This window comes from Dendropsophus ebraccatus, chromosome 14, assembly GCF_027789765.1.
Source record: "Dendropsophus ebraccatus isolate aDenEbr1 chromosome 14, aDenEbr1.pat, whole genome shotgun sequence".
Lineage (NCBI taxonomy): Eukaryota > Metazoa > Chordata > Amphibia > Anura > Hylidae > Dendropsophus > Dendropsophus ebraccatus.
The window spans coordinates 31,069,938-31,096,252 of record NC_091467.1 but is presented as its reverse complement, the minus strand read 5'-3'; the positions used below and the strand labels follow the sequence as shown (position 1 = coordinate 31,096,252).

Sequence of the window (26,315 nt, the reverse complement as noted above, 5' to 3'; positions counted from 1 at the left end):
GTTTTCTCTCTACATAATATTTATTTACATCATACATATTGACATGTACAAGTTAAAGGGTTACTCTGGCGAAAAGGTTTTCCTTTCAAATCAACTGGTGTCAGAAAGTTATATAGATTTGTAATTTACTTCTGTTTAAAAATCTGAAGTCTTCAGGTACTTATCAGCTGCTGTATGTTCTGCAGGAAGTGGTGTATTCTTCCCAGTCTGCCACAGTGCTCTCTACTGCCATATCTGTCCATGAAAGGAACTGTCCAAAGCAGGAGATTTTTCTATGGGAATTTGCTACTGCTCTGGACAGTTCCTGCCAGGAACTGAGGTGGCAGCAGAGAGCAATGTGTGAGATTGTTTTTTTTTTTTGTTCCTACTGTACATTTTCTCACTACTGTAGTAGTAGTAGTGATAAAATTTCATCACTACTGATAAGCACTGAAAGACTTTTTGAATAAATTACAAATCTATATAAAATTTTCTGACACCAGTTAATTTGAAAAATCTTTTTTTTTTTTTTTTGCTCCCCTTTAACATGCAGTGGATAGGGCATGGTGTGGTGGTAAAAACCGTCAAAATAATCTGTGTCTGGTAGCGCCATGCCTGCCAGGTTATGTTAGGCCTTATACCATGTTCATATAAGTAGTATAAGGTAAGTAGCTTTATTAGGGGCGCTTGTCATCGTTGTGGAGCTCATCTTCTGGGCATCTCTTTTCCAGGTTCTGAAGCATACTGAAAGCGAGAGGCTCCAGGTCCAAATTCAGGCTTATCTCGATAATATCTTCGATGTGAACAACCTCCTGGAAGACACAGAAAACAAACATGAAATGCTGGAGCATGTAGAAGACCTACAGAGCCATTTAGCACATGTAAGCAATGTTTTAGGTACACACCATTCTATAGAATAAAGAGGGCTACATGCAAATGTTCTCGGATTTGTTGCTGTAAAAATAATATATCCTCCAGAGCTGTATTTACAATTCTGCTGGTTGCTACTAAAACCAACTTGTTGTCAACAGCTTCACTCTATTGATTTTAGCTGACTATACGATCTAGTCTGTATGACTCTCTAGCCTCCTGACTCTCCCCCATTAGCAGATGTTAGGGATTTCTACAAACCAGTTTCATATAAATGCAACAAATCTGGTAACTTGGGATCCCCGGGCATGGCTGCAGGGTGTCATTCAGTGCTCCGAAATCTGCTTCTTCCACTGAGGGTTGCCATCTGTATTCATGCAGTATTCAGGCCCTGTTCAGGTTGAAGGGGTCAAACACACAGTGAATATAGATTTCTGTTCTTAGCGGACGAAGTTGCTGCCAAAAGGATGTCTGAAAAGGCTCTGTATAAAGTTTACTAATTTACTCTATAATACACAGCTGTATAAGCATACAAATAATCCAGACTGCATTTCTTTACATCCCCAGTAGGGTAACAAACTATAACATAAGGCCTCATGCTATGTGAATTGTAAATCTATCCCCCCTCCCCTGTAGTTGGCAGAAAAGTTGCAGCAGACGGAGAATGAATACATGAGAAGAGTGGCCGAGCTTGAGAAACAACTGGATCAAACTCGAAAGGAGCTGAAAGCAGCAAAGGTAAAGAATGACCCTGTGACTCCATTATGTAACATCTGATGTCATCTGGGACATGAGGCCTTCAGTATTAGATGATGCTTCTACTCTTTTCTAGGAGACGCATCTATCCCAATCCTCCCAAGTCCATCAAAATGTCACAACGTTGAAGTCAAGTCACCAAGAAGGACTCTGGGTAGAACCTGCGGGGGACACCTGCACAGAAGAACCATTATCTGTCAGTGGGAACACAGGGTCATCTACCACCAATGATCGCCCAGCGTCTCCTTCAGCCATTGGGCTCACTATATTATCAGAGCCAGGTAAGTCATGTAACACACCTTGCTCATCCACACATTTTACAGCAAGATGGGAGAGTGTTATACATTGTGTTCATGTTCCAGAGCTTTCTTCACACAAGCCAGATGAATCAGATGGTGCGGCTACAATACCCCTGTCCCTACTGGAAACAGACATCCAACCTGTTCTTCCTTCTCCAGTCAATGAGAGTTCAGCTTCCCGATCTCACACAGTATCATGGTCTACCACAGAACCCGCTGTTCCTTCCCATCCTGGAACTAAAAGTGATGATGGTTTATGTCATCAACCAGACTCAATGCAGTCTCAGGGGGTATCTAGTGGTGAACCTGGCATTCCTTCTTTACCCTCTGATACTTTTGATGCAGCACCACCACCGCCGCCACCTCCTCCTCCTCCTCCACTCCATATTCAGGGACCTTCTTTTGTGCCACCACCACCACCACCGTGTGGTCCTCCTGCACCACCGCCGCCTCCTGGTGGCCCACCTGCACCACCGCCTCCTCCTGGTGGCCCACCTGCACCACCGCCTCCTCCTGGTGGCCCACCTGCACCACCGCCACCTCCTGGTGGCCCACCTGCACCACCACCACCAGGTGGCCCACATGGACCACCACCACCATCTGGCACTCCTGCTCCACCTACCTCCAGTGGTAAGAATTAGGAGCAATATTATAGTCATATAATGACAATATGATTTTCTTATGCATCTTAAGCTCCATTGTTATTTCCTTAGGAGTTAGCATAAAGAAAACGATACAGCCAAAATACAGAATGCCTGTCCTCAACTGGGTGGCTTTGAAACCCACACAGATCAATGGAACAGTGTTCACACAGCTAAATGATGACAAGGTGCTTCAGGTACCGGAAATTCTAAAGTTACATTTAGATATATAGATGAATAATAAGATCATTGCAGTCACTTCATTTGGTGTCATCTCTTCCTGCACCACCAGGAACTCGACATGAGTGACTTTGAGGACCAATTCAAGACCAAAGCCCAAGGACCAACCCAAAGCAAGTTCTCCAAGAAAGTGAGTTCTTCACAGAATCAGCCAAACAAAGTTTCCCTCATTGACCCAAATCGAGCCAAGAACCTTGCAATTACCCTCAAGAAAGGAGGTCTGACGCCTGAAGCCATCACTGCTGCCATCCAGGCGTAAGTAGTCAAATGTGAAGACTCTACAAGTGTCTGAGGTTCATGTCTTATTAGTAATCATCTTCTTATTTCAGGTATGATATGGAGGCCCTAAACGTGGACTTTCTGGAGCTCCTTTCCAGGTTCCTTCCATCAGACTGGGAGAGACAGCAGATTAGTCGGTACCTGAAGGATGAGAAGCCTCTTGACCAGCTGGGGGCAGAAGACAGGTTCATGGTCCATCTTTGCTCCATACCTAGGCTCGCTGAGAGAGTTAACACCATGATTTTTATCTCCAGCTTTCCTGAAACCACTGCTCGCCTCACACCGGTTAGTGCACATACATAGACTACTACGTAGAAGTAGAAGGCTGCATTAATGTCCATGTTTCCTACAGATATTAGAAGGCCACGGAAAATTCAAGAGTGGGTAGCATAAAGGTTACTTATAATTAATGGGGTACTCCAGAGATTTAACTTTGTGTCCTCACCCCACCCACCGTAAAATATACAGTCCACAAAGGACAAACCCCCTTCTCTGTATAGCGATATTGCTGATGTTCTCAGAGCAGGGGATCAGAGCTTTGCAGCTTGTGTCAGGAACTGCAGGGCTTATAGACCTGCGATAGGTAGCTGACTCAGGAGCTAGCTAAACAGAAATTAGGAGACAGTGGCAGGAAATGCTCATAATCAATAGACCAATAATCACTGAATCTCCAGAGTGCCCCTTTAAGAGTGTGAAGAGGCAAGGTTTTTCACATATTACACACTTATGGAATAAGTGTTCAATAGCTGAGGGTCCCTGCAACAGGGGACCTAGGATTCTGCCACTCCTCCTTTACAGGGATTGTAAAAAAAAAAAAGAGCAAAGGGTATACCCCACATTTATCACATTTAAAGGGGGGTTCAGGAACCTCATGACTTGGCAAAGAGGAAAACAGTCACAAAGAGCATCTCTTGCTCTGGAGGACCCATCCTGTCCTGCATTACACAGACAAACCATGGGGAGAAAAGAGCACTGTGCAAGGCTAAAACTTTTACTCCCAGATTATAGCTAATCGCTGGGGGTACTTTGGACAATCTTGACTTGTTGGAAGGGTCCCTTGACAGTCAGTAGACCAGAAAGTGAAGAGGTCCTTCCATCTAATTTACAGAGCATCTCTCTCTCTAACAAGCGTCAAATAATTTTTTTTTCTTTTCGCCAGCAACTTAACGCTCTGATCGCTGCATCAATTTCCGTCAAATCCTCAGAAAAACTAAAAGGCATCCTGGAGGTAACAATTGTCTATTATACAGTATCTGCCCCTAATTTTACCCCTCAGCTCCTATTTTTCCCTCTTAAACAACTTGGTGCTTTCACATTTTTGGCAGCTGGTTCTGGCGTTTGGCAATTTCATGAACAGCAGTAAGCGAGGAGCAGCGTATGGATTCCGGCTCCAGTCTCTGGATGTGGTGAGTGCCGATACCCTGAAGTGGACCTTATGTACTCTATAAGCCTACACTTTATTATTTACTGAATATACTCTACTTTCTTGTGATTTGTGTCCTATTGCTTCTGTGGAACTGTAGTTGTGTACTGGTGTTAAGGCAGCTGGTGGGCTTCTGGTGCTTAGGGGTTGGTTCTGTCACGCAGCCAGGTGTGGTGATACCCACCCCCAGCCACATGGGCACTGCACTTGACAAGTAGGACAGTTGTGTTGTGTGAGGGTGCAGGTGCAGAAAAGTGACAGCACTAAACCAGTAGTTGATGTTTTACTTAGAAAACTTCAGTGCAGTACAAAAGACAAACAAAATGAAACTGCTCACAGGTGAATAATGCAAAAAAAAAACAAAAAACACACAACACTTGAGGTAGACTTCAGGTAGAGATGAAAAGATGAACGACTTGGTTTAGGGGCCTTAGTCTAATTAGTACAGTACTCTGCTTGGATTGTAGTGTAGATACTTAATAGAAGAACTTCTTGTACTCACGTGTATATATATAGACTGTGCGTATATGACCGCCTTTTGCCCCACCAGCTTGTCTCTAGGTTGAGCTCCCACTGAAGATTTCCTCAAGTGGACGAGCATTGTTAGTAAGATACGGACTGGAGAGAAAGGAACGGCTGCACATCCCATCTATGGCTGATACTAATGCCGCTAGGCCTATATTAAAAATCAACACCAGAGTGTCTGTATATGATTTGATCAAGCCATAATAGTCCGTGTACCAACGTGCAGGTCCTCTGGTTCACACGGGTCCCTACGCTAACTCCACACCGTGTCGGTCAGCGACCTCCGCCCCCGCAAAGCGTGCACGTGCAGGGAAGGGGGGCCATGGAACGGCCCTGCAACCCCCATGTCACAGGACCGGACCCGGCCAGCACCACCGGCAGGGAAGGCTGCCCCCAAATGCCACAATTATGGATATGGTATTACACTTACCACTGCTGCTCTCACAGAATGGGGAAGACATAAGGTACTGAGATGTGAGCACAGGCATATCCTGCTAATTTTGGTCATGTCGGTCTTATAAAGGAGTGCGAGCTGTTCAGAGAGGGAGAACTGTAAAACACGGACTGGAGAGAAAGGAACGGCTGCACATCCCATCTATGGCTGATACTAATGCCGCTAGGCCTATATTAAAAATCAACACCAGAGTGTCTGTATATGATTTGATCAAGCCATAATAGCCCCCTTTGGGGGGGCACTTTGGGTTTGGTCCTGTGACATGGGGGTTGCAGGGCCATTCCATGGCCTCCCTTCCCTGCATGTGCACACTTTGCGGTGGTGGCGGTCACTGACCGACACGGTGTAGAGTTAGCGTAGGGACCCGTGTGAACCAGGAGACCTGCACGTTGGTACACGGGGCGATTTGGCTTGATCAATTCATATTCCAACATCCTGAAGTTGGTTTTTTAAAATAGGCTTAGCAGCATTTGTATCAGCCATAGGTGTGATGTGCAGCGGCTCCTCTCTCTTCATGTCGGATTGTTAGTAAGATACTTCAGCACTTAGCAGCTTTGCCTTACTGGGGATCAGTCCCACTTCCTCTCTTCTAAAGGGTGGTTGTCCTGATGATTAAGAAGGATCCCAGGCAGAGACAAGGATTTACCAAGTACAAGGTTACTCCACTTCTACGGCTTAGCACTGCATACTAGTAGTCTCAGTCTCTCTTAAGAAAAATAGTTTCAGCCCATCAAGGGCTCTGGCCTGAGCAAGGCCCACTTCGTCAGCAGTTTCAGCAAGAACCTGTTTCTTGTGTCTGTCTCTCATATACACTGTCTAGGAGAACTCTCTAAACCGGCTCATTCTTTGGGAAGACTGCGTAATATATGCGGCCGTGAGCAAGGGCGAGTTGCAGAATCCACGGCGAGTGATCCGCGCGGATTCCTCAATGTGAACATACCCTCAGGCTAAACCTTTTACTCAGTCCAGCTGTGCAAAGGGGAGAGTGAGACACCTAGTGGCTGGAGAGGGAAAATCCCAGCTCCCAGCTCTGCGTGTGACATCTGACGAATGGTAAACAAGTTCGTGACCCCTGTACTGGGACACTACTTTTGCCCTGTGCATGAATATGAAGTTGTGTTATATCAGCAAATGTAGATGTAGTATAAATGGATTGTGCTCTCTTAAAGGGGTTGTGTGACGTTTGGCATTTTCTAATATATTGCTGCTGGTGCATATAAGACAAACATGTTATGCTTACCTGTCCGCACTCCCTCGGTGTACCTCACTGACTGCAGAGAACTTGTCTTGAGTGTGGTAGCCTGCTCAGTCGATTACTGGCCACGGAGCTGTCCTGTCTCAGTTTTCTATTGGCTGAGAAGGCTGTCACTCCTGAGTCAAGATTGTCCCTGAAGAGGAGGTGCTACAGTTGTGGTGCACTATGGTCGACCGGTCACTTGCCAAATGGTGCTGTGTGACGCCACTTCTGTGGGGGTTGGTCGGAGTATAGCTCAGCCGGATGGTAGGTTGTCGTTACGCCAGTGCCGTTCAGGTACGCGGGTGTGGAGGCACACCTGATTTTATTTTAGTGTGGCTGGCGATACCCTTTCTCCTGTGGTCGGTGACCTGCCAGGCTGTGAGGGGGTCCCTTGGGCGCTTATCACGGTGGTCCGGAATGGAGTTGTGACCCACCCGGATTATCGGCACCCACAGAAAGGGGAGATGACCCAAGGGCAGTGTATCTACTGTTTAGGTGCTTGAACAATAACCACTGAGTCCTGTTACCATAAATAAATTCTTCTTTACTGAAGGAACACTTGATACACCAGCTGACAATAGACTTTTCACTTGACTGGACAAAATCTGTGCTAAGAGCTTCAGAGGTTGATTGATAGTGCTGACTTGGTTGCGTGTTGAGAAGTAGAGTAGATTCAGAATAGCTGAGAAGAGTAGGTTGTGAGAGTTCAGAGTAGTGGAGAGGAGTTTGTCTCGAGAGTCCCAAGCCAGTATAGAAATGTGCTCTGCCGGAACTTTAGAAGAAAAAGAAGAAGAAGACTTAAGACTACTTGAAAGAAGAATACTTGTGCCCGTGTTTTGACCTCTATCGTGATACCACCTATTGCCCTGTAGTGTCGGGTAACCTGTCCTAACATGGTGACACAAGCCTCAGTCCTTGTTACCTGAGTTGAGCAAGGTGGCCAAAATTACCTGGTTACACCTGCGCTGTGAGAGAGTATGTAGGCTTGTAACAACTTTGCTCTATGCGGATCAGTTCCTCTTGTTGAGATACTGTCCTGCACCTTTAGGGATGTTCAACGACATGGGTTGGGATGATCCCTGATTTGTCTTTTCTTGAGTGGTTTAGCACTGCATAGTTGGAATACGGGTAGCTTTTAAGAAAAAGGTCTCTGTGTCTCCCATGTGTGTCCGTCCACTACCATACTCCAGCCTAGACTACGCTGGACTTGGTGGGGGACCTGGCAGAGCCAGGGCCCAGCTGGACTACAGCAGGGACAGTCTTATCTTGCGTCCTCTCTCTACAGAAACTTGGCTAAGACTCACTAGGTGTGGGTGTGTACTTTCTCTCCCCATGTGACAACTTCCTACGTGGTGTGTAATAACTTCTGTGAGTGATGGAGAAAGTGCAGAATGAAGAAAAAGAAGAGGATAGAGCTAGGTGGAGAAAAGAAAGAACTCTTATTGGTGCACAGATCACAAATAAACAATAACCCCTTGCTCACTACAGCTGTGCAATATACAAGTACAGATACATATACTAGCGACATCTAATGGCAAAACTTAGGCATAACTTCATTACCACTTTACTTGGAGTACAGACTTTTGTGAGGGGTGTACAGACTAGCAACACCCTTGGTGGGATACCACACAGTCAGTGGGGGACACCGGGGAGAGCGTAGAGAGGTAGCATAGTATGTTTATTGTTCTATATGCAGCAGTAGCAATATGTTAAAAAACGAAAACCCCTATTAAGATGAAACAAAGATAAAGATCAAACAATATAATATATAACTACTAGGTCAATTGTAGGGTAGGCGGACCTATGCATATGACTGTGCTTGTATGACAGTCTCTATCAAGCCTGCAGTGTTCTCTTGCAACTAAAACTCAATAAAGTAGGGCCTCAGAGTGCGATATTATGTCACTAAACAAAAGTTATAAAATCATGTTTTTCATCCAAGTTCAAGAGTTGTACTGTCTGGGATGAGTTGCAGCATGCATGCCTTCCTCTGTCCCCCACTGCTCTCAACATGGTTTCTAGATCTAAGCCCTGTGCAATATTCATGCAGGAAAGGGGAGCTCAACGCAGACACTGTGGCTTTTGAGCTTAGAAAGAAAAAATTATTTTATAACTGTGCAAACAGCTATTAGCTAGGAGACAGGTGTCATTTATCTCCTTCGGCAGCTCTGAGTATGATATAGAGCTAGCGGATGCCCCTGTACAATAAAAATGAAGCTTGTCTGCGGGCTCTGTACCAACAGGCAGTACTGTGCATGCATAACTAAAATTTTCTTCTTATCCCCTCCCTTCGGCTAGCTTTTGGATACAAAATCTACGGATCGAAAGCAGACTTTGCTGCATTACCTGGTGCGAACAATCAATGCGAAATATCCAAACCTGTCCGGATTTCAATCAGAATTGCACTTTTTGGAAAAGGCGGCCACAGGTATCTATGGGAATTGGAATAAAACTACTGAAGATATTGTGTTGTGTACCAATCTATGTCACTTAAAGGGGTACTCCAGGGAAAAATTATTTGTTCCAAATCAACTGGTGGCAGAAAGGTTTTTTAAAAAATTTGTATTTATTTTTATTTAGAAATCTCAAGACTTCCAGTACCTATTAGCTGCTGTATGTCCTGCAGGAAGTGGTGTATTCTTTCCTGTCTGACGTAGTGCTCTCTGCTGCCACCTCTGACCATGACAGGAACTGTCCAGAGCAGTAGCAAATCCCCACAGAAAACCTGGCAGGAGATGGCAGCAAAAGAGTACTATGTCAGACTGGAAAGAATACAGTACACCACTTCCTGCAGAGCATATAGCAGCTGTTAAGTACTGGAAGGCTTGAGGTTTTTATTTTTTACCGGAGTACCCCTTTAAGGACTTGTTGGCTGCTTAGGTTATTTATTCTTCACGAGTATAAATCCTGTGAAAGCTTTTCCCTATGTACTTGTTCATTCTTTAGTGTCTCTGGATGCGGTGTTGTCTGATGTCCGCTCACTCCAGACTGGGATGGAACAGACCCAGAAGGAATTTACAAAGCAGGATGACTGCGTCACCCTCAAAGAGTTTCTGAAATCCAACATGGACGTCATGTCAAGGCTTGCAGCGGATGCCAAGACGGCACAGGTGACTACAGGCTAGGACTCTGTTCACATTGAGTCACACACTTGAGGATCATACCACAGAGGTAGATAAGAATGATGATGATGTGTAGGTGGTGAGGCCTCCTTTCTGAATTGTTAGCAAGCAAGGGTTGTGGAGCTGTACCACAGATGCATATGGGGCAGCAGCTACCAGACACTCTTCTTCTGCATGGCAAAAACTAGCACCCAATGTAAACTCTGCCTTTGTGGCCCCTTCTCTTTTACATATGCCACTGGTCGCCTTAGTTCGACTACTGGACATGGCTGTTCCAGCTCCATAGACCCAGAATAGCAGAGGGACCAATAAGTCTATGCCAAGATCATGGTTGGGGGTGGGGGGGGCACCACACATCCCACCTAGATCTAGTGCTCATACACCTCCCTTCCCACATTATACATACATGTATATTAATATATGTATACACACATACAGTATATACACACACATCACAAGTGGAGAAACAGATATACTTTCCCTTCTGCTTTTTGCTGCGTTAAGTGTGGAAGTTTCTGCTATAAAAGCATACAGTGATGCTACATATAGTACAATGTTCTGAACCCTGTTGCTTCAAGGTGTCTTCATTTCTATACTTGTTTTGCTTTCAGGAGGCATATGAAACCGTTGTTGGTTATTTTGGTGAAAACTGCAAGACCACCGCTCCATCCGCCTTCTTCCCCATATTTCTCCGCTTTGGAAGAGCTTATAAGGCAAGAATTGTCATATATTAACATTACTGATGGGTTTACAGCTAACGGCAGATTGTTTGCCAGTATTATCATCAGTTCAATAAGAAAAAAAGCTATTTAGAAATAGCGCCTCTCTTGTGTACAGGCTGTTCTGATATTGCAGCTTAGCCCCAGGCAAATAAACTTGGCTGAGCTGCAATACCAGTTAAAGCCTATGGCCAGCTGTATGGCTAGCTTTACTAAAATAGCATCCCTATCTTAAAGGGGTTGTCAATTAAAATGTACTTTTCCCTTATTCACAGAATAGGGGACAAGTAAGAGATTGCGGGGAGTCTGACCTCCATGCCCCCTGATGATTTTGAGATCAGCCCTGACTCCTTTTGTTTTGAATACAGCCACGGGTCGGCACGTGATCCGCGGCTCTATTCATTCTCTATGGAGCAGCTGGAGAGAGCCGAGTACAGCACTCCATAGAGAATGAATCCGTTGGATAGGGGACAAGTAAGTTTTAACTGGAATCCCCCTTTAAGTTGGAAACATCTGCGTGCAGAAAGGCTGCAGCATATAATAATAGCAGCAAAGTGTACCGTATACTTCTATATAATAGTTATACAAGTACCAAATAATTCCTGCATCCCCAGTCCTGACTGCCTTGAATTCCAGATCTGTTCCCAGCCATCTTTTTCAGGTTATGGGGTCAATTGAAACAAAAGGTGAGGGGAGTGGTGTGTAGCAGAATGTTCTAGACCGTATTATTTACATGCTGCCTCTCAGGGGCTCTGCAATCTGCCACCTGAGGCAAGATATTCACCTCACCTAATGGCAGCTATGGTCCTGACCTATCGACAGATGTATGGAAAAACTCTGGTGTAAGAACTCTACCTCTAGTGAAGTTATGGAATGGGTGTATAGCGAGTGCACTACTTGGCTGGCACCAAATGACCTAATTAGTATGTATAATTAGTAGGCTCTCTAGCAATACCCCTAAAATAATATTTTTGAGACAAATGTAAATCTCGAAGTATAATTAAATCACAAGTAAATATGTATATATAACACTATCTAAATCAAAATTAAAATTCATAAAAACATATAAACAAATGAACATGTAACTACACGCTTACAAAAAAATCTCTGTATATAAATCCCATGCGGTTGCAAATGGTATAATACAGGATATAGACTTGATTATTTTTAGGTTAAAATACATATAATGCGGTTAAAATTAATATAGTACGGTTAAGTCCGCATGTAGTTGCATACGGTGCGGTTAAAACCGCATGCGACTAGTGCAGGGCCCTTGCAAGTCGCCGTGGTTTATTACTACTATATATATTTGATCAAGTCAGTTATCACTGTTCTGTTTATCAGTTCAATATAAATTGCAACAGTTAGTGGCGCTTATTAGCGTTTTCGCAGAAATATGTTAAAATAGATTCGGTGGAAATCCACCTCTCACCGGTCTGAAGACTCTGATTCTATGAGGTCTGCGGCCGCAGACTGGTGGGAGCAGACAGAGGGTTATTTACTTGAAGATGTCATCAGGAGCTCTCCTCATGTTCAGTGTTCCTCGTGTCGTGTGCACAGGGTCTTGTTTAGAGTACTGTCCGGTTTGGGTTTGGAGCTGAATGCTCAGTGCTCGGTTGTCTTTCCTGACATCAGATGGGTGTTTACCCTTAAGCGCTGCTCCCGTGTTCTCTGTCAGCATAGGAGTATTTGTATGCATTCACTATGCTGTGAGCTAATAAATGGTGGGACCGGTGGGACCATAACCACCTACCACCGTTGCCACCATGTAATTGGCTGCTCCCGTGTTCTCTGTCAGCATAGAAGTATTTGTATGCATTCACTATGCTGTGAGCTAATAAATGGTGGGACCATAACCACCTACCACCGTTGCCACCATGTAATTGGCTGATTAGAAATTAAGTGGTAACGTGCAGTTGGACAGGTGTACCTAATAAAGTGGCCGGTGAGTGTATATAGTAGTAATAAACCACGGCGACTTGCAAGGGCCCTGCACTAGTCGCATCCGGTTTTAACCACACCGTATGCAACAACTACATGCGGACTTAACCATACTATATTAATTTTAACCGCATTATATGTATTTTAACCTACAAATAATCAAGTCTATATCCTGTATTATACCATTTGCAACCGCATGAGATTTATATACAGAGATTTTTTTGTAAGCGTGTAGTTACATGTTCATTTGTTTATATGTTTTTATGAATTTTAATTTAATTATACTTCGAGATTTACATTTGTCTCAAAAATATTATTTTAGGGGTATTGCTAGAGAGCCTACTAATTATACATACTATCGACAGATGTACTGTTATTTATTGGGGGGGGGGGGTTAAGGAGACCCAGATATTGATGAAAAAAAACCATTTCTTTATCTGACACTTAGTCCCCTAACCTGAGAAGTCTGTTGTATCTTTTGACTATATAGTTGCAATTGCGTATAACTTCCTATATGTATGAAGAGTGCAATTGTATTTACCTCATTACTTCCCTATTAGCAAGCCGAACTGGATCTGGAGACGTGGAAGAAGCAGGAGGCAGCAGCCGTCGAAGAGAAGACGCCGTCTCCAGAGAAACCAACCACGGTGTGCAATAAGATCCAAGTATCTACATATCCTTTACTGTATCTGCCATATTAATGATGCCTACGGTCAATGGGGGAGATTTATCAAACATGGTGTAAAGTGAAACTGGCTCAGTTGCCCCTAGCAACCAGATTCCACCTTTCATTTTCCAAAGAGTCTGTGAGGAATGAGAGGTGGAATCTGATTGGTTGCTAGGGGCAACTGAGCCAGTTCTACTTTACACCATGTTTGATAAATCTCCCTCAATGTTCGTAAAATTGCCGCCTATCCAGCTGTTCTAAAGCATTGGTCTCCAAAGATGGGGCACGACTGCAGCTCTCAGGATAAGGGGAATTTTAGTGATGCAATTTCTGTAGAGAGTAATGGAGACAGTCTGAGGCTTAGAATCATATTCCATGCCAATACCTGTTTATGCTTTACGATATTGGATTACGTTGTTCATCTGAGCTTTTCCGAATCTTTTGCTCTATGCCAACCCTTCTGGAACAAAAATGGAAGAAAAAATTGACTTGTATTTTTTTCATGGATTTCAGTCTCCACCAGCCAAATCCTTAAAACCACAGATCAATCTGATGGCGGAGCTGAACAAGAAGCTGCAGACAAAGGAGCCGCGAGTTTACGAGGAAAACTGGGCTATAGAAGACATCATAACAGGTGAACATATTAGACAGGATACATATTAGGCCTCTTGGCCAAGAATAAAGTAAAAGGGGGACAGTTTCCACCATTGGATCAAACCATATTAGCCAAAGAGTAGGTCTATAAGAGATAACACACAGTGCTTACAGGAGCAGCACATGCTATCGGAATAGAAATTCTTGATGCTAAGAGGATGAGGCTTTTCAAATCAACGCCGCAGGGCAGTTTCTTTAAACAGCGCGTCAATATATGGATATAAATATTCAGCAGAATTTCCCCATTGACTTCAGTAGCAGAAGTGAAAACCTGCAATGAAAATTATTTTTGCCAATTTTGTTTCGGTAACGTAATGGGACACTGCAACATGGTGGTAATTGGGCCATAATTGTATATCATATCCATCGGGTGGTTGTGCCATTCAGGACTCCTTGAGATAGCATAGTGTAGTGCCAGTCTATCTTGGACAGACCCATAGGCAATAAATTGACATCCAGTATGGTCACACGACTAACACTTTATTTTGATGGGAGACCTAGGACCCAAATCTGACCGTTGGACTATAATCTTTATCCATATAACAGTCTGATATTTACAGTATGTTGTTATCCTTTTTTCCTCCCTACATCAGATCTGAGGAACCAGCCGTACAGAAGAACAGACATTGCCCGGAGAAGCGGGAAAAAGCAGAACAGTGGAACGACAGTGACCAGCACAGATGTACCAGTCTAAGGTCTACGGGACTGGGGAGATGTGGCGATTCCTAGAGTCTTCACCAGTTAGCCCAGTGTGCTGTGGTGCATTGTCTTCCCATGTGGACCTATGCAACAGAGCCAAAATCTTTTTAGAAGTACTGATCTGGAGGAGGACACAGGACCGCTTACTAGTGATAAGCCAAATCTAAGCAAAGTGGAGCAGCTGTCAGACACCTGTGGAGCGGAGGGGTAGAGGAGCGGCTGTCAGACTATCACAGAACAGCAGCGGAGCAGTAGGACTGAACGCAAATTCAACCTCCAATTCCCCTATAGCACACATAATGGGGCTTCTTACCTTTCTATTGTGAAGTTTCCAACCAACCTGAATAATGGTCTCCAGTCTCCCAAGATGCTCTGTATGGAGGCATGAAAAGTAGTCAGCGTTGATGGTCTAATCCTCTCAATTTAGAGATTGAAGCATTATTTGGTGCTTGAGTCTGGAAAGGAAGGGGGGGGGAGCACATCTGTATTACATGGGCTGGAATGATGTCTGTAGGACTTAAAGGGAATGTGTCATCAGAAAATGACTTATTGTTTAAATAATGGTTTTATATTAAACATATTTAAGAATTTTTTCTGACTTTTTCTAATTTTCTATCTATATTATAAAAATAATCCAGAAATCTTGCAGTTTCTATTCTTACCACTGGAGCTAAAACTAAGCTGAGACTTCCTTTCTGTCTATAGTGATAAAAGTGATCTGTACAGCATTACAGCGTCATGTGACACCAGTAGTTAGATAGTATCAATACAAGACAATAGCAGCTCCCTGTCAAATTACCTTTTCAAAGGTCACAGAGCGTGCTCAATGCTGTTTACATTCATCTCAAGTGGACAGTGTCTGTCTATTATCGTCTATGTCCATGAGTCTTGCTGTAAAGCATGTCCCTTAATGCTGTTAAAGTGAAAGAAATAAAAATTAAAAGTCAGAAAATAGAAACAGATTACAATAAAAGAACAAGTTTTAGTATAGGATTTTAATCAGTAAAAGAAAATTTAGGTGACACATTCTCTTTAAGGGGTCTACGACTGTATTACATGTTATGGGAAATTAGGTCCAAGTCTGTATTATATTTTGAGAGGTCAGAATCTAGGGTCTGTATTACAATGCAGGGGTGTCTGGGATTGGACGTGTAGTGACTATGTCACTTTGTTTACATTAAGATGCAGCTAATCACTAGCCTTAGTGGTCTGCGCTTACATGTATGTGAGTCATATGTCCAAAGTCATCTTTCTCACTTGCTGCCAGGGGGTGTCACACGACACATGCCCCCATGTATATTAGTGGTCCAGCATTTGGATGAGTGCACAACTGATCTGCTCCGTTTCATCTGTGACAGAGATTACGCCTGCAGTGAAACCGCTCTGTATTACACTGGCAGTATATATTATCATACCAGGATGCTGTAGGTTAGATGCCTGTAAACCTCCGCAATCCATAGATGTAGCGTCTAGCACGCTGGGAGTTTGGCCACAACTGTTGATCCCCCTTTAAAAACCTTTTGCAACCAATAGTGATTCAATCTATACTGTATATTAGATTTATATAGCTCATCATACCCAATAGTTCTCTAGCAGCCTTTGCTCAGATACCATGTATAGCTCTATTGTATATCCGAACTGTCCACATTACTCTATATACTCATTCTCCTTGTATATTGTACGTGTAGTTTATAACACTTTTTTTTGTATTTCATAAGAATATGTAAAATAAAAATAAAATATGCAGTTCAATAAAACATTCGAGTGTTAAATTACTTTAGACCTGATCACGGGAAGTAAAGGGGTGGGGGGAGAGAGAGCAAAAATTTGACCTTTCTGTGGTGATGTCAATAATGGAGGCCAGAGGAAGGTGTGGGAGGTAGATCACAGGGGCCTATATTATTATGGTACAATGGCAGCGAGGCATGCCTACATACACCGCACAGCATGGATTATAGGTCTGCTATTTATATCAGCTTTACAATTAGTACATGGAATATTTCAGTCTAGGTTAGGACTCCCCCACCCACCTACTCACAATGCCCCCCATCCAGGGCTTCTATAGAAGTACATTAAGGCTTTGCCTATCTCTCTGATTCTACTACAGGGTCTGGGGAGGTTTGTTCTTTTGCATTTGAAACAAACCCAACAATTGCAGCTTCGACAGATTTTGTATGATAAAATTAATCAGTCAGGTCTGAGTGTTCAGGTCTCATATGGGCGACACATATCTATCTATCTATCTATAAACCTCACATTAGATGGCAGTCTAGTAGAAAATTGTTGAGCTATATTGTCACACTTTTTTTATGGGGGGGGGGGGGGGGGTGGATATAATGTGCATTACCAGCCCAGCCATTTCTCCATTGAACGTTTGTGCTATATAGAAAAGAGGTGTATGTAACTACAGGTTTTGTGCTTATTCATTAAACTAAAACACAGGTACGTATAAAAGCGATTTGCAGACGACAGCTGACAACTGTGTAAAGAAAATTATTTAAGTAAATTATGAAAAGTATTTGTTACCTCTCCAAGCTCCCCGGTGTCTTCCTGGCTTGTCCCAACAGCTGCCAATGCAATTTCAGAACCAGACTCTGCAGTGACAGGCTGCTCAGCCAATCACTGGCCGGGATGGGACCATCACAGCCAGTGATTGGCTGAGCAGCCTGTCACTACAGAAACCAACTCTGAAGTTCCACTGGTGGCTTTGGGGCGAAACCAGGAGGATAATGGGGAGCGTGGAGAGGTAATGTATATACATTATTATTCACTTTTAAAGTAAGGGCTTCATATCGCTAAAATAAAATAAAACATTTTCTTTAATAATAATAATAGTAATAATAATTTTATATATATTATATATATATGCACACAAACACACACACACAGCCCTTGCTGCATGATTATCGAGCCGTGTAATAGGCTCAGTAAACAAGCGCCGTTCTAGCAGAACTAGGTGATCTAGTATCCAGTTTACATTACTAATCAGGCTATGTAATACGGACCTGAGACTATGGAGCACATTTCCTGCAATAAGGGCCCATTTACACAGAAAGATTATCTGCCAAAGATTTGAAAAGAGGAAAAATCTCAGGCTTTCCTTTATGACCTGATCTCGGTTTATAGTCTGTTTCTGGCTTTGGCTTTAAATCTTTCTGTGTAAATTGACCCTTAGCCTGATTAAGCAGCAAGTGAAGTGTGCGGCTGGGTGCTTCTCCCACCTATATCTACTCACCATGCAGGTCTCAGACCCTAAACTGTTGATGTGATGTGAATTTTTTTTAATTCATTTAAAATGACAATAATGCTTCAATAGGGAAGTCAAGATCTGCAACATGATTGTACCCATACAGCAGATATACTCTATATATATATATATATATATATATATATATATATATATATATATATATATATAGTATATTCATCCTGCTTACGCCAACTGTATATAGAGAAAAATTGGGACTTGAGCCAACTCCACACCCGGTCTGCTAAGGGCCACAGCTAATAGCTGCCATGGAGCGATCACTGTCGCTGTCTTTTTAAAGAGTTTATGAGGCAGCTTTTAAAACGGACAATGGAATTATAAAAGTATAATTAGTATCATTAGTGGTTGGATCAGGAGTCGATCCTTCTGAAGGCCCCAGTTGCTTGCTGTGACTGATCTGCTCAGACATTTACAAAATGTTAAATCCCCTTCATAAAAAAAATTGTAATCACCCTCTTTACCCATTATCAAATAAAAAATGTTAAATTAAAACATACTAGAACTTGGTATCACCTCACATTTCAAATCAACTGATGTCAGCAAGTAATATAGATTTTTTATTTACTCCTATGTAAAAATCTCAAGTCTCCCAGTACTTACCAGCTGCTGTATTTCCTGCAGGAAGTGGTGTATTCTTTCCAGTCTGGCACAGTGCTCTCTGCTGCCACCTCTGTCCATGATAGGAACTGTCCAGAGCAGTAGAGTTCTGGACAGTTCCTGTCATGGACAGAGGTGGCAGATACAAGCTGTTAAAGTATTAGGGTATATGCACACTGAGTAATTCTTGCGGATAACTTGCTGTGGATTCCATTGCTTTCCCACTTGACTCTCCACCTGTGCCATAGACTCCATTCTACGCTGGGTCAGATTCTGCTGTCTACCCAAAGAATAGACATGTCCATTCCTTTGGCGGACGTCGGAATCTGCCTGACCATGGAATGGAGCCTATGGGACGGGCAGAGACTGAATCGGAAGCGCACGGGGACAAGTGGCTGAATCCGCAGCAAATTGTTTGCAAGATTTCCTTAGTGTTAAGATTTTGGCAAATTAAACTGGGATAGGCATGTATACTCCATTAGATAATATATTATATTATAAAAGACATTATGCTCCTGTTCCACATCTACTTCTGAACCTAAGCAAGTGTTTCCATTCACTTACAACAAGGCCTGGTCCAGACAAGTATAATACGGACTCATTTTTTCATCTGTATTACCAACAAAAGCTCCTGCTCAACTATGGGCTTAAAGAGGATGTACCATCAGGCACATCCTCTTTAATATGACCCACAGATAGAACGGCACTGTCACGGGGAAGCTGTTGCCACGGTCTATTTTTTTTTTTCTTAACCGTGGCCCGATTCCCGTGTACGTCACCGTTCTATCCACGGGTCCCGGGCCGGAGCTGAAGCACAGGAGGGGGGCCGGCCCCCAGTGGGAGGGAATTCCCTCCCCTCTATGAAGCTGCTCCATTAGAATCAATGGAGCCGCATCATAGAGGGCGAGGGATTGCTCCCACTGGGGGCGGGCCGGCCCGCCTCCTGTGCTTCAGCCCCGGCCCGGTACCCGTGAATAGAACGGCGACATACATGGGAATCGGGCCGCGGTTAAAAAATGGACCACGGCACCGGCTTCCCCGTGACGGAGCCGTTCTATCCTTGGGTCATATTAAATGATGGTACATCCTCTTTAATGACCCAAATGGAGAGCATCAAAAGGCAATCTGATGTTTGAGCTATGGTCAAGCTGGGTACTTAAGACAAATGTAATACGGACACAATGATCTAAGGGGAAAAATATAAAATACTTATCTTTTTTGTCCAAAGGTGCAGTTTTACTATAGTACAGTGGTCCCTCAACATACAATATTAATTGGTTCCAGGATGACCATTGTACGTTGTGACCAAAACTCTATGGAAAACTGGCAGTTGGTTTTAAATCCCCCAAAATGAGAAAAAATTTTTAAAATTTTAAGGAAAAAAAAAGCAGCTAACTAATATAGATACAGCAAGTCCTTACATACAACAGTCAGAAAGAAATTTAGTCTCTTGTAAATCTTTCTATGTAGAGGACCGGAGCATTTTCAGGTCCTATACAGATCACACAGGGTCCCAGAAAATAAAATGAAGCCACATTCACCTGGTGCGCAAAGGTGCAACTCATCCTGGCACAGGTAAAGAGCAGTAGAGGACATGTAGTATCACACTGTACTGTAGGGAGGAGATACCAGTCAGCCAACCAGTACATGCACTTCACTAATACTGAGATTTTACCAGTAAAATGGACTTTCATTGGTCTATCAGCTAGTTTTTTTTTAGATGTTCCGCAGATCTGGACTGTCTGTAGCATTGTATGTCGAGTCTGGTCTCAAGTTACGATGGTCCAAAAAGATTGTATGTTGAAAATATTGTATCTTGAGGCCATTGTAAGTTGAGGGATCACTGTAGTTAGTACAGATATAACTATGGATTGCTCTCTAGTGCCACCTAGTGGAGGTAGCATCCAGGCATGTCAATGCTTGGTCCCCCCTAAAACATTACTGGGGATTATTAGCCAAGCCAGACCCTTCTGTAGACAGCTGCTTTGGAGTTCTTGACCTTCAACCGGACAGAGCAAGGTGCCGGTGGGCTAGTGATAGGACTTTGAGGTTAGTGTGAATTGGAATTAGGAGATTTTAAAGGCCAAAATCTGACTGCCCCCAGGAACACCCAATAACAGTAACCTGATTCAAGGGATGGTCCTGGCAAAATCTGGACTGTTGGCAAGTATGCTATTCTCAAGCTAATGGTTCAATGAGCTTTAAAAGTGACACTAAGGCACTAATCCAGCCCAAAATGGGATCAGGACACATGTCAGGGTCTGGAGAACCAAATTTTTTTTTACAGCCTACTGTCTATATGTGCGCTGTTCCATCTTTGCTTCATCTCTTTAAATGGGATCTAAATTTATCTTTGAAAAAAAAAAAAAAAAGGGATGGCAAATGCAGATGTCTAATAAATCCTACTCGAGTTTCCTGCAATACCACAATATGACCACTGGATGGAGCCAGATTACTACAAATGCAGCAATACACAACAACTTCCAGAAGGAGGGTCACATTTTTCGCCAGATAGATCACAGTGCCTTTTTTTAATGCCAGTCTGTTATTATTATGCTGCACATTTTTAGGCCTCCATGGCGGAGGGGACGATTTACTGAGGATTTGTCAATTATACAAAATGATGCTCAACCCACATTGTTTGGCTATGTAGCTCATCCATATAGATCCCTTTGTTCCCTTAATGTTGCAGCTTCCTCGCCCTCTTACAGTAGGGTTCACCGATGCTTGGCAACTATTAGAAACCACATTTGTGCTTAGTTTGCCTAAATTTGGAGAACCCCTTTAAGATGTATTTAATATCATAACAAAGAACAGGAAATACTGTATGTGACTGTGGTTACACTCAACTCTAATGTCATGTGTTGAGCTCCGGGGTTCTCAGATGTTCACTGCGGTGTGGCCTGATCACGCTACATTAACTGAGACGTGATGATTTGTACCACCATACACGACGGACAAAGATATTGCTATTCATAACAGTGGAGAACAGATGAGACAATTGTCAGCAAATGCTTTTATAGAGAATGGCGGTGTCCCATCTCCAACACACAGAGGCTATTGTTATTTAAGGCTCCCCTAGGCGCCCCATCTCTCCATATGGAAACGTGAACAGAGAATGAGGAATCTACAGTATAGATATCGCGTGCCAGGGCACTATTCCTCAAGCAGCGTGTCTCCAGCTGTTGCAGAACTACAACTCCCAGCATGCCCAGGCAGCCATCAGCTGTCTGGGAATTGTAGTTTTACAACAGCAGGAGAGCTACAAATAATAGGCCACTGCTATATAGATAAATGAGGGAGAGTTTTAACTAGTACAGATGCCACACGTCATACAGAGACACAGCGGAGCTGAATTTGTCATGATCGGGCACTGTAATAACCTGCTGCATTAATATATAGTACGTTAGTTCCATTAAACTTAATAAAGGAAACAAAAATCTGTGTCTGTCGAATCCTTTTCAGTGGGTGGGCTGCAATACCAAAAACAGCCTATGCACAGGAGCGGCGCTGTCTCTGCAGAGCATTTCTTCCATGTTCTTTACGAGAGCAGGCATGATGGCAGAAGGATCAGGATTAGTGGCCTGTCCTGAGATTTGGTTTCTTTCCCCAATGTCAGTGAAGGGTAGCACATGCTAATAGAGGAGCAGAATTCTTACTACCAAAACATAAACAAACACTCTGCCCCCTGCTGGAGGGAATGTGACTACAGGCCACAACCTGCTGAAGAATTTCATGAGTGTTTGTTCCATTATTTTGGAGATCAGACCCCACAATACACCAGCCACCTCCTCCAAGATGTGCTCAACTATTACACAGGGTATACGGCTATAGTAGGATGTCCGATATCCCATGGCTACTTCTATTCCCTGTATACAAGGATATATTATAGCTCAGAGCAGGAAATGACTGTCTCGTGCCAAACACAGATCCTGCCGTGTCTAAAGGGAACGGCTTTCCTGATCACAGAGGACGGGATCCGGCAGAAGCAGCAGTGACATATGTGTTATATATATATATATATATATATAATTTTTTTTTTATTATTATTATTTTATTTTTTTTTATATTATATAGGACATTATCTACTGCCATGAAGGGATGACTGTCCGTAAAAAGCTTAGGTAGGTGATATATGTAACATCCGTCCTGCCAGGACAAGGTCTCCAGCAGAACATTGCCCATCATGGTGCCCCCACCAGCTTGTCTTCTCCACATCACAGCTTAGTTCTTGTCAGACACTCAGATCCCTACACTTGCCCATTTTTCTGCTTCCAACATCCACCTGGCCACCTGCTGCCTAATGACAGCAACCATTGACATAAGATAACCTATGGCACCGACTTCATGGCTGATCAGTGTCTGTTACACTATATGTAAAATACAAAACTAGAGAAAAAGGAGCTGCTGTACCTCACGCCTATGGCTGACACTAATGCCCCTCGGCTACATTTAAAAACCAACGCCAGGATGTTGTTATATAATTTGATCAAACCATATTGCCTCATGTACCACGTGCAGGTCCCCTGGTGGAGTCCCTACACTAAACCAACACTGTGTCGGCCCCTCAGAATAGCCCTGTAACCCCACTGTCACACGACCAAACCCACTAAGCTCCCAACACCCCGCAGACGGAGAAGGCGGCCGCCAAGCAAAACAAGTGTGAACAAGGTGCTACTACTCAGGTGGAGGGAGGTGAAATGGGAGAAAGAGGAGGTACTTACCATAAGTGCACAGGTGCTTCCTGCTAATTGGGGTCACATGGATCTTACAAAGATGAGTGCTAGCCATTCAGAAAGGGGAGAACATACAAAATTAGAGGGAAAGGAGCTGCTGCACCTCACACCTATGGCACTAATGCCTCTCGGCTACATTGCCCATCATGGTGCCCCCATAACATAACAGCTTGGTCCTTGTCAAATGCTTAGATCCCTACACTTGCCCATTTTTCTGCTTCCAAAATCAACCTCGAGGTCTGACTGTCCACCTGCTGCCTAATGAAAGCAACCACTGTCATAAGGGTCCTTTTACACACACAGATATCTGACAGATTTTTGAAGCCAAAGCCAGGAACAGACTATAAACGGGATAAATCGGTCAGATATCGGTGTGTAAAAGGACCCTAAGATAACCCATGGCACTGACTTCATGGCTGATCAGTGTCTGTTACACTATATGTAGAGTTCTTTCTGCCTCCGATCATTACCAAGAAAAAATTCTGTATAATGCATATGGCCCTGGCCTCCTTACAGAAGTGCCCCCCCAACAGCGACACCAGTTCTGTCCACCTAATTTCTTGGCGCCAACTCTATTAACCGCAACAACCCAACATGGATCCATCCATCCATCCATGTTACTTTGTTCTGATCTTGATCGAGATCCTACCATATTCTCATTTTACACCCAGTGCTGCAGTCTAAACTGTGCATGTGCTAAATATAAGAGGAAACTCCAGAATTTTCAGGGAGTTCCGCAGCCTCTGAAAAAGCTAAAGAGGTTGCCCAGGGAACAAAAAAAAAAAAAAAAACAGGGTTACCTTCTTCAAAAAGGACCATATTTGTCAGGCCAGTATTACAGCAAATGTAGCCACATTGCAATACCACATATAGCCTGTGGACAGGTGCGGTGCAGTTTCTGGAAGAATGCAGACAGACTTTTTCTTAATGCTGGTAACCCCTTTAAAAGGGAACCTAGGATCCTTTTAATGCTGCCTGAACCATGAGTTCTATCAAGAAAGCAGAAGTCACCAGGTACCACCCTAATGACTCATGGTTCAGGCAGCATGAAAGTGATGACAGGCCCCCTTTAAGTTGCACCCAAGTGATTTTGTACATCAGCCGAACATGAGATCCAGCATTCTCTGCACCGTTTTATACATATTTGTGTGCCAACATCCCTTCACGCCCCATAGGCAGATGGGCAGCAGCTATAAGGTAAGCATCTGTTTCTTGGGTTAGGACTCCAGGGACTGCAGCGAATTCAATCTCCCTGTCCATGCTTCCAGTTAAGATCAGCAAATAAAAGCTTCATGTAATACCATTGAGAGAGGTTGGACATGACCGCATGGATCGCTCCCTCCTCCAGTGTTGTGGCGATGGTCGTTGCCGTGCGGCATTGTGCCATTCTATGTTAGGGACCCACATGAATCAGAAACCTTAAAACTGTGTGTGGGCTTATACACTTTGATCAAAACGTTAACTCCTGATGTATTATGTAGTAGTATATACCATGTGGATACGCGGCCATGTCTATTTTATTTCTCCATGGAATTACACAAAGGTTACATGTCACACAGCTGCAGAACATTACAATACGCAGAAGATGAAGCAGATACGGAGTATACCTCTTTAACCCTTGCTGGTGTCTTGCCTCATTTCCTGGGCCTTCCCAACTTGTGGTTTCCTACCACAACTCCCAGAGTGCTAGGAGTCCATCTTACCTGAGTTTATGCCAGTCTCTCTCCAGCTGCTGCAAAACTACCAGCATGGCCTGAGAGCTTTTTGCATGCTGGGACTTGCAGTTCTGTAACAGCAGAAAAAGAGCAATGAAATCCATTGACTAATTCTCTCACTTGGCACTTAAGAACTATTTGGGAAACCTTTAGAGATAGAGCCGACGCTTGCAGCCACCTTGAACCTACAGACAAGTGAATTTACAGTAAGGTTTAGCTAATCTGAATCGAAGTAATTGGCCATCATCATTTTCAATACAGGGAACACTTATCGTGCAAAAAATCGTTTTATCATTCAAATTCCAGTGATAATCATTTCAAGTAAATGCAGGGAACAAACGACCAACGAGAAATCGTTGATTTTGTGCGGACCCCAAAATATTAATTGTTCACTAATCAGTTGGTGTAATTCCACATTCTTCGCTCTTTTGCAGAGTTCAAATAAAGTAAATGACTAATGACTATTGTTCTGTGTAATATGGTGAACGATTTCAGGTAGCTCTCATTTGCTATCGTTAAAAATCGATTCATCTAACTGGACCCTTATAGTCTTGCAAATGTTGTGCTGCTTTACAAGAGGAATACATGAACCTGGAACAACTTTTTCAAAACCAAACAAATCAATGGGCGATTAGTTTCAGATTACATAATACTGTACATAATCTTATCTCATGACTCCCCTATACATATATAGGTCCTATTTACAGCAGTCAGCCATCTTGCATTATATAAATAACCAAATCCACAGGATAGGAGCTAACAAGCCGATCAATGGGGAGGTTGTTGGCAATCAGAAACAATAAATGGAGTACTCACTGTCCAGGGTACCATTTACCCCATTATCTTTACTTGCTGGACCCCCACTGATGAGCCTGTTCTCTATCCTATGGGTAGGATGATATCTTTATAAAATAGTAATATCCCTATTAAGCACCAGATCTTTGTGGACTGACCGGTAGGCCATAATGGACAAGTAAACAGAAGCCATTTTGTGCCTCACGTCCCAGAAGCCAATGTGATGGAGCCAACAAAAGTGACCCATCATATCAATAGCTCCTTATAATCTTCTTGTAGAAGGCCTGGTAAAGAGGTCTTAAGGCCTGTACAACAGGGTCTTCTCTGTCAGGAAGACGTATGCCATTTTACTGCCGCCAGGTGAAGCAAATACACTCAACAGGGCAGATTTCTGAAAACTTTTAAAAAGAAAGCTGCCCCTTGTTGCCCATAGCAACCAGTCACAGCCCAGATTTTAATAGCTGTGGTAAAGTAAGAACTGTGCTGCAATTGGTTGCTATGGCCAACAAAGACTTCGTTTATTAGAAAGTTTTTAAAAATCTGTTGTGTTATGTATACAAGGCACCTGAACAAAGAACTTACCAGAAAACCAGGCATGGGAATCGGGCAGTGGTTCAAAAAAAAAAAGGCCCGTGCCAGTCTGTTGATGTAAAGAGCCCATAGCAATGTACCTGGTGGTGCATTCGCTTTAAATATAAT

General features: G+C 43.3%; 1 protein-coding gene and 1 long non-coding RNA gene across 8 annotated transcripts in view; one reads left to right on the top strand and one right to left on the bottom strand.

The window, feature by feature from the left end:
* Positions 1-16,249, top strand: part of FMNL1 (formin like 1) — a 45,216-nt gene extending 28,967 nt beyond the window's left edge. For 3 of the 5 annotated variants that reach the window (XM_069953119.1, XM_069953120.1, XM_069953117.1), the window contains exons 12-26: positions 711-860; positions 1,486-1,587; positions 1,682-1,886; positions 1,968-2,534; positions 2,618-2,742; positions 2,838-3,040; positions 3,115-3,349; positions 4,224-4,292; positions 4,390-4,470; positions 9,002-9,131; positions 9,650-9,813; positions 10,437-10,538; positions 13,046-13,150; positions 13,666-13,786; positions 14,400-16,249. In XM_069953119.1, the coding sequence (XP_069809220.1) occupies positions 711-860; positions 1,486-1,587; positions 1,682-1,886; positions 1,968-2,534; positions 2,618-2,742; positions 2,838-3,040; positions 3,115-3,349; positions 4,224-4,292; positions 4,390-4,470; positions 9,002-9,131; positions 9,650-9,813; positions 10,437-10,538; positions 13,046-13,150; positions 13,666-13,786; positions 14,400-14,500 (2,460 nt within the window). In that variant the 3' untranslated portion in view covers positions 14,501-16,249. The remainder of the gene's footprint in view (positions 1-710; positions 861-1,485; positions 1,588-1,681; positions 1,887-1,967; positions 2,535-2,617; positions 2,743-2,837; positions 3,041-3,114; positions 3,350-4,223; positions 4,293-4,389; positions 4,471-9,001; positions 9,132-9,649; positions 9,814-10,436; positions 10,539-13,045; positions 13,151-13,665; positions 13,787-14,399) is intronic. The other 2 variants (XM_069953121.1, XM_069953118.1) reach the window with 1 other exon arrangement.
* On the bottom strand, positions 14-24,895 carry LOC138772603 (uncharacterized). 3 transcript variants are annotated; one of them, XR_011359781.1, is made up of 5 exons: positions 24,810-24,895; positions 15,305-15,418; positions 14,819-14,960; positions 13,538-13,612; positions 14-791 (listed from the first exon to the last, which is right to left on the bottom strand). It is a non-coding gene; the product is annotated as an uncharacterized lncRNA (long non-coding RNA). The 3 variants fall into 3 exon arrangements; XR_011359782.1 differs by having other exon boundaries at positions 14,846-14,960; XR_011359783.1 differs by lacking the exon at positions 14-791 and adding an exon at positions 9,538-10,530.
* Positions 24,896-26,315: the final 1,420 nt, after the last annotated feature.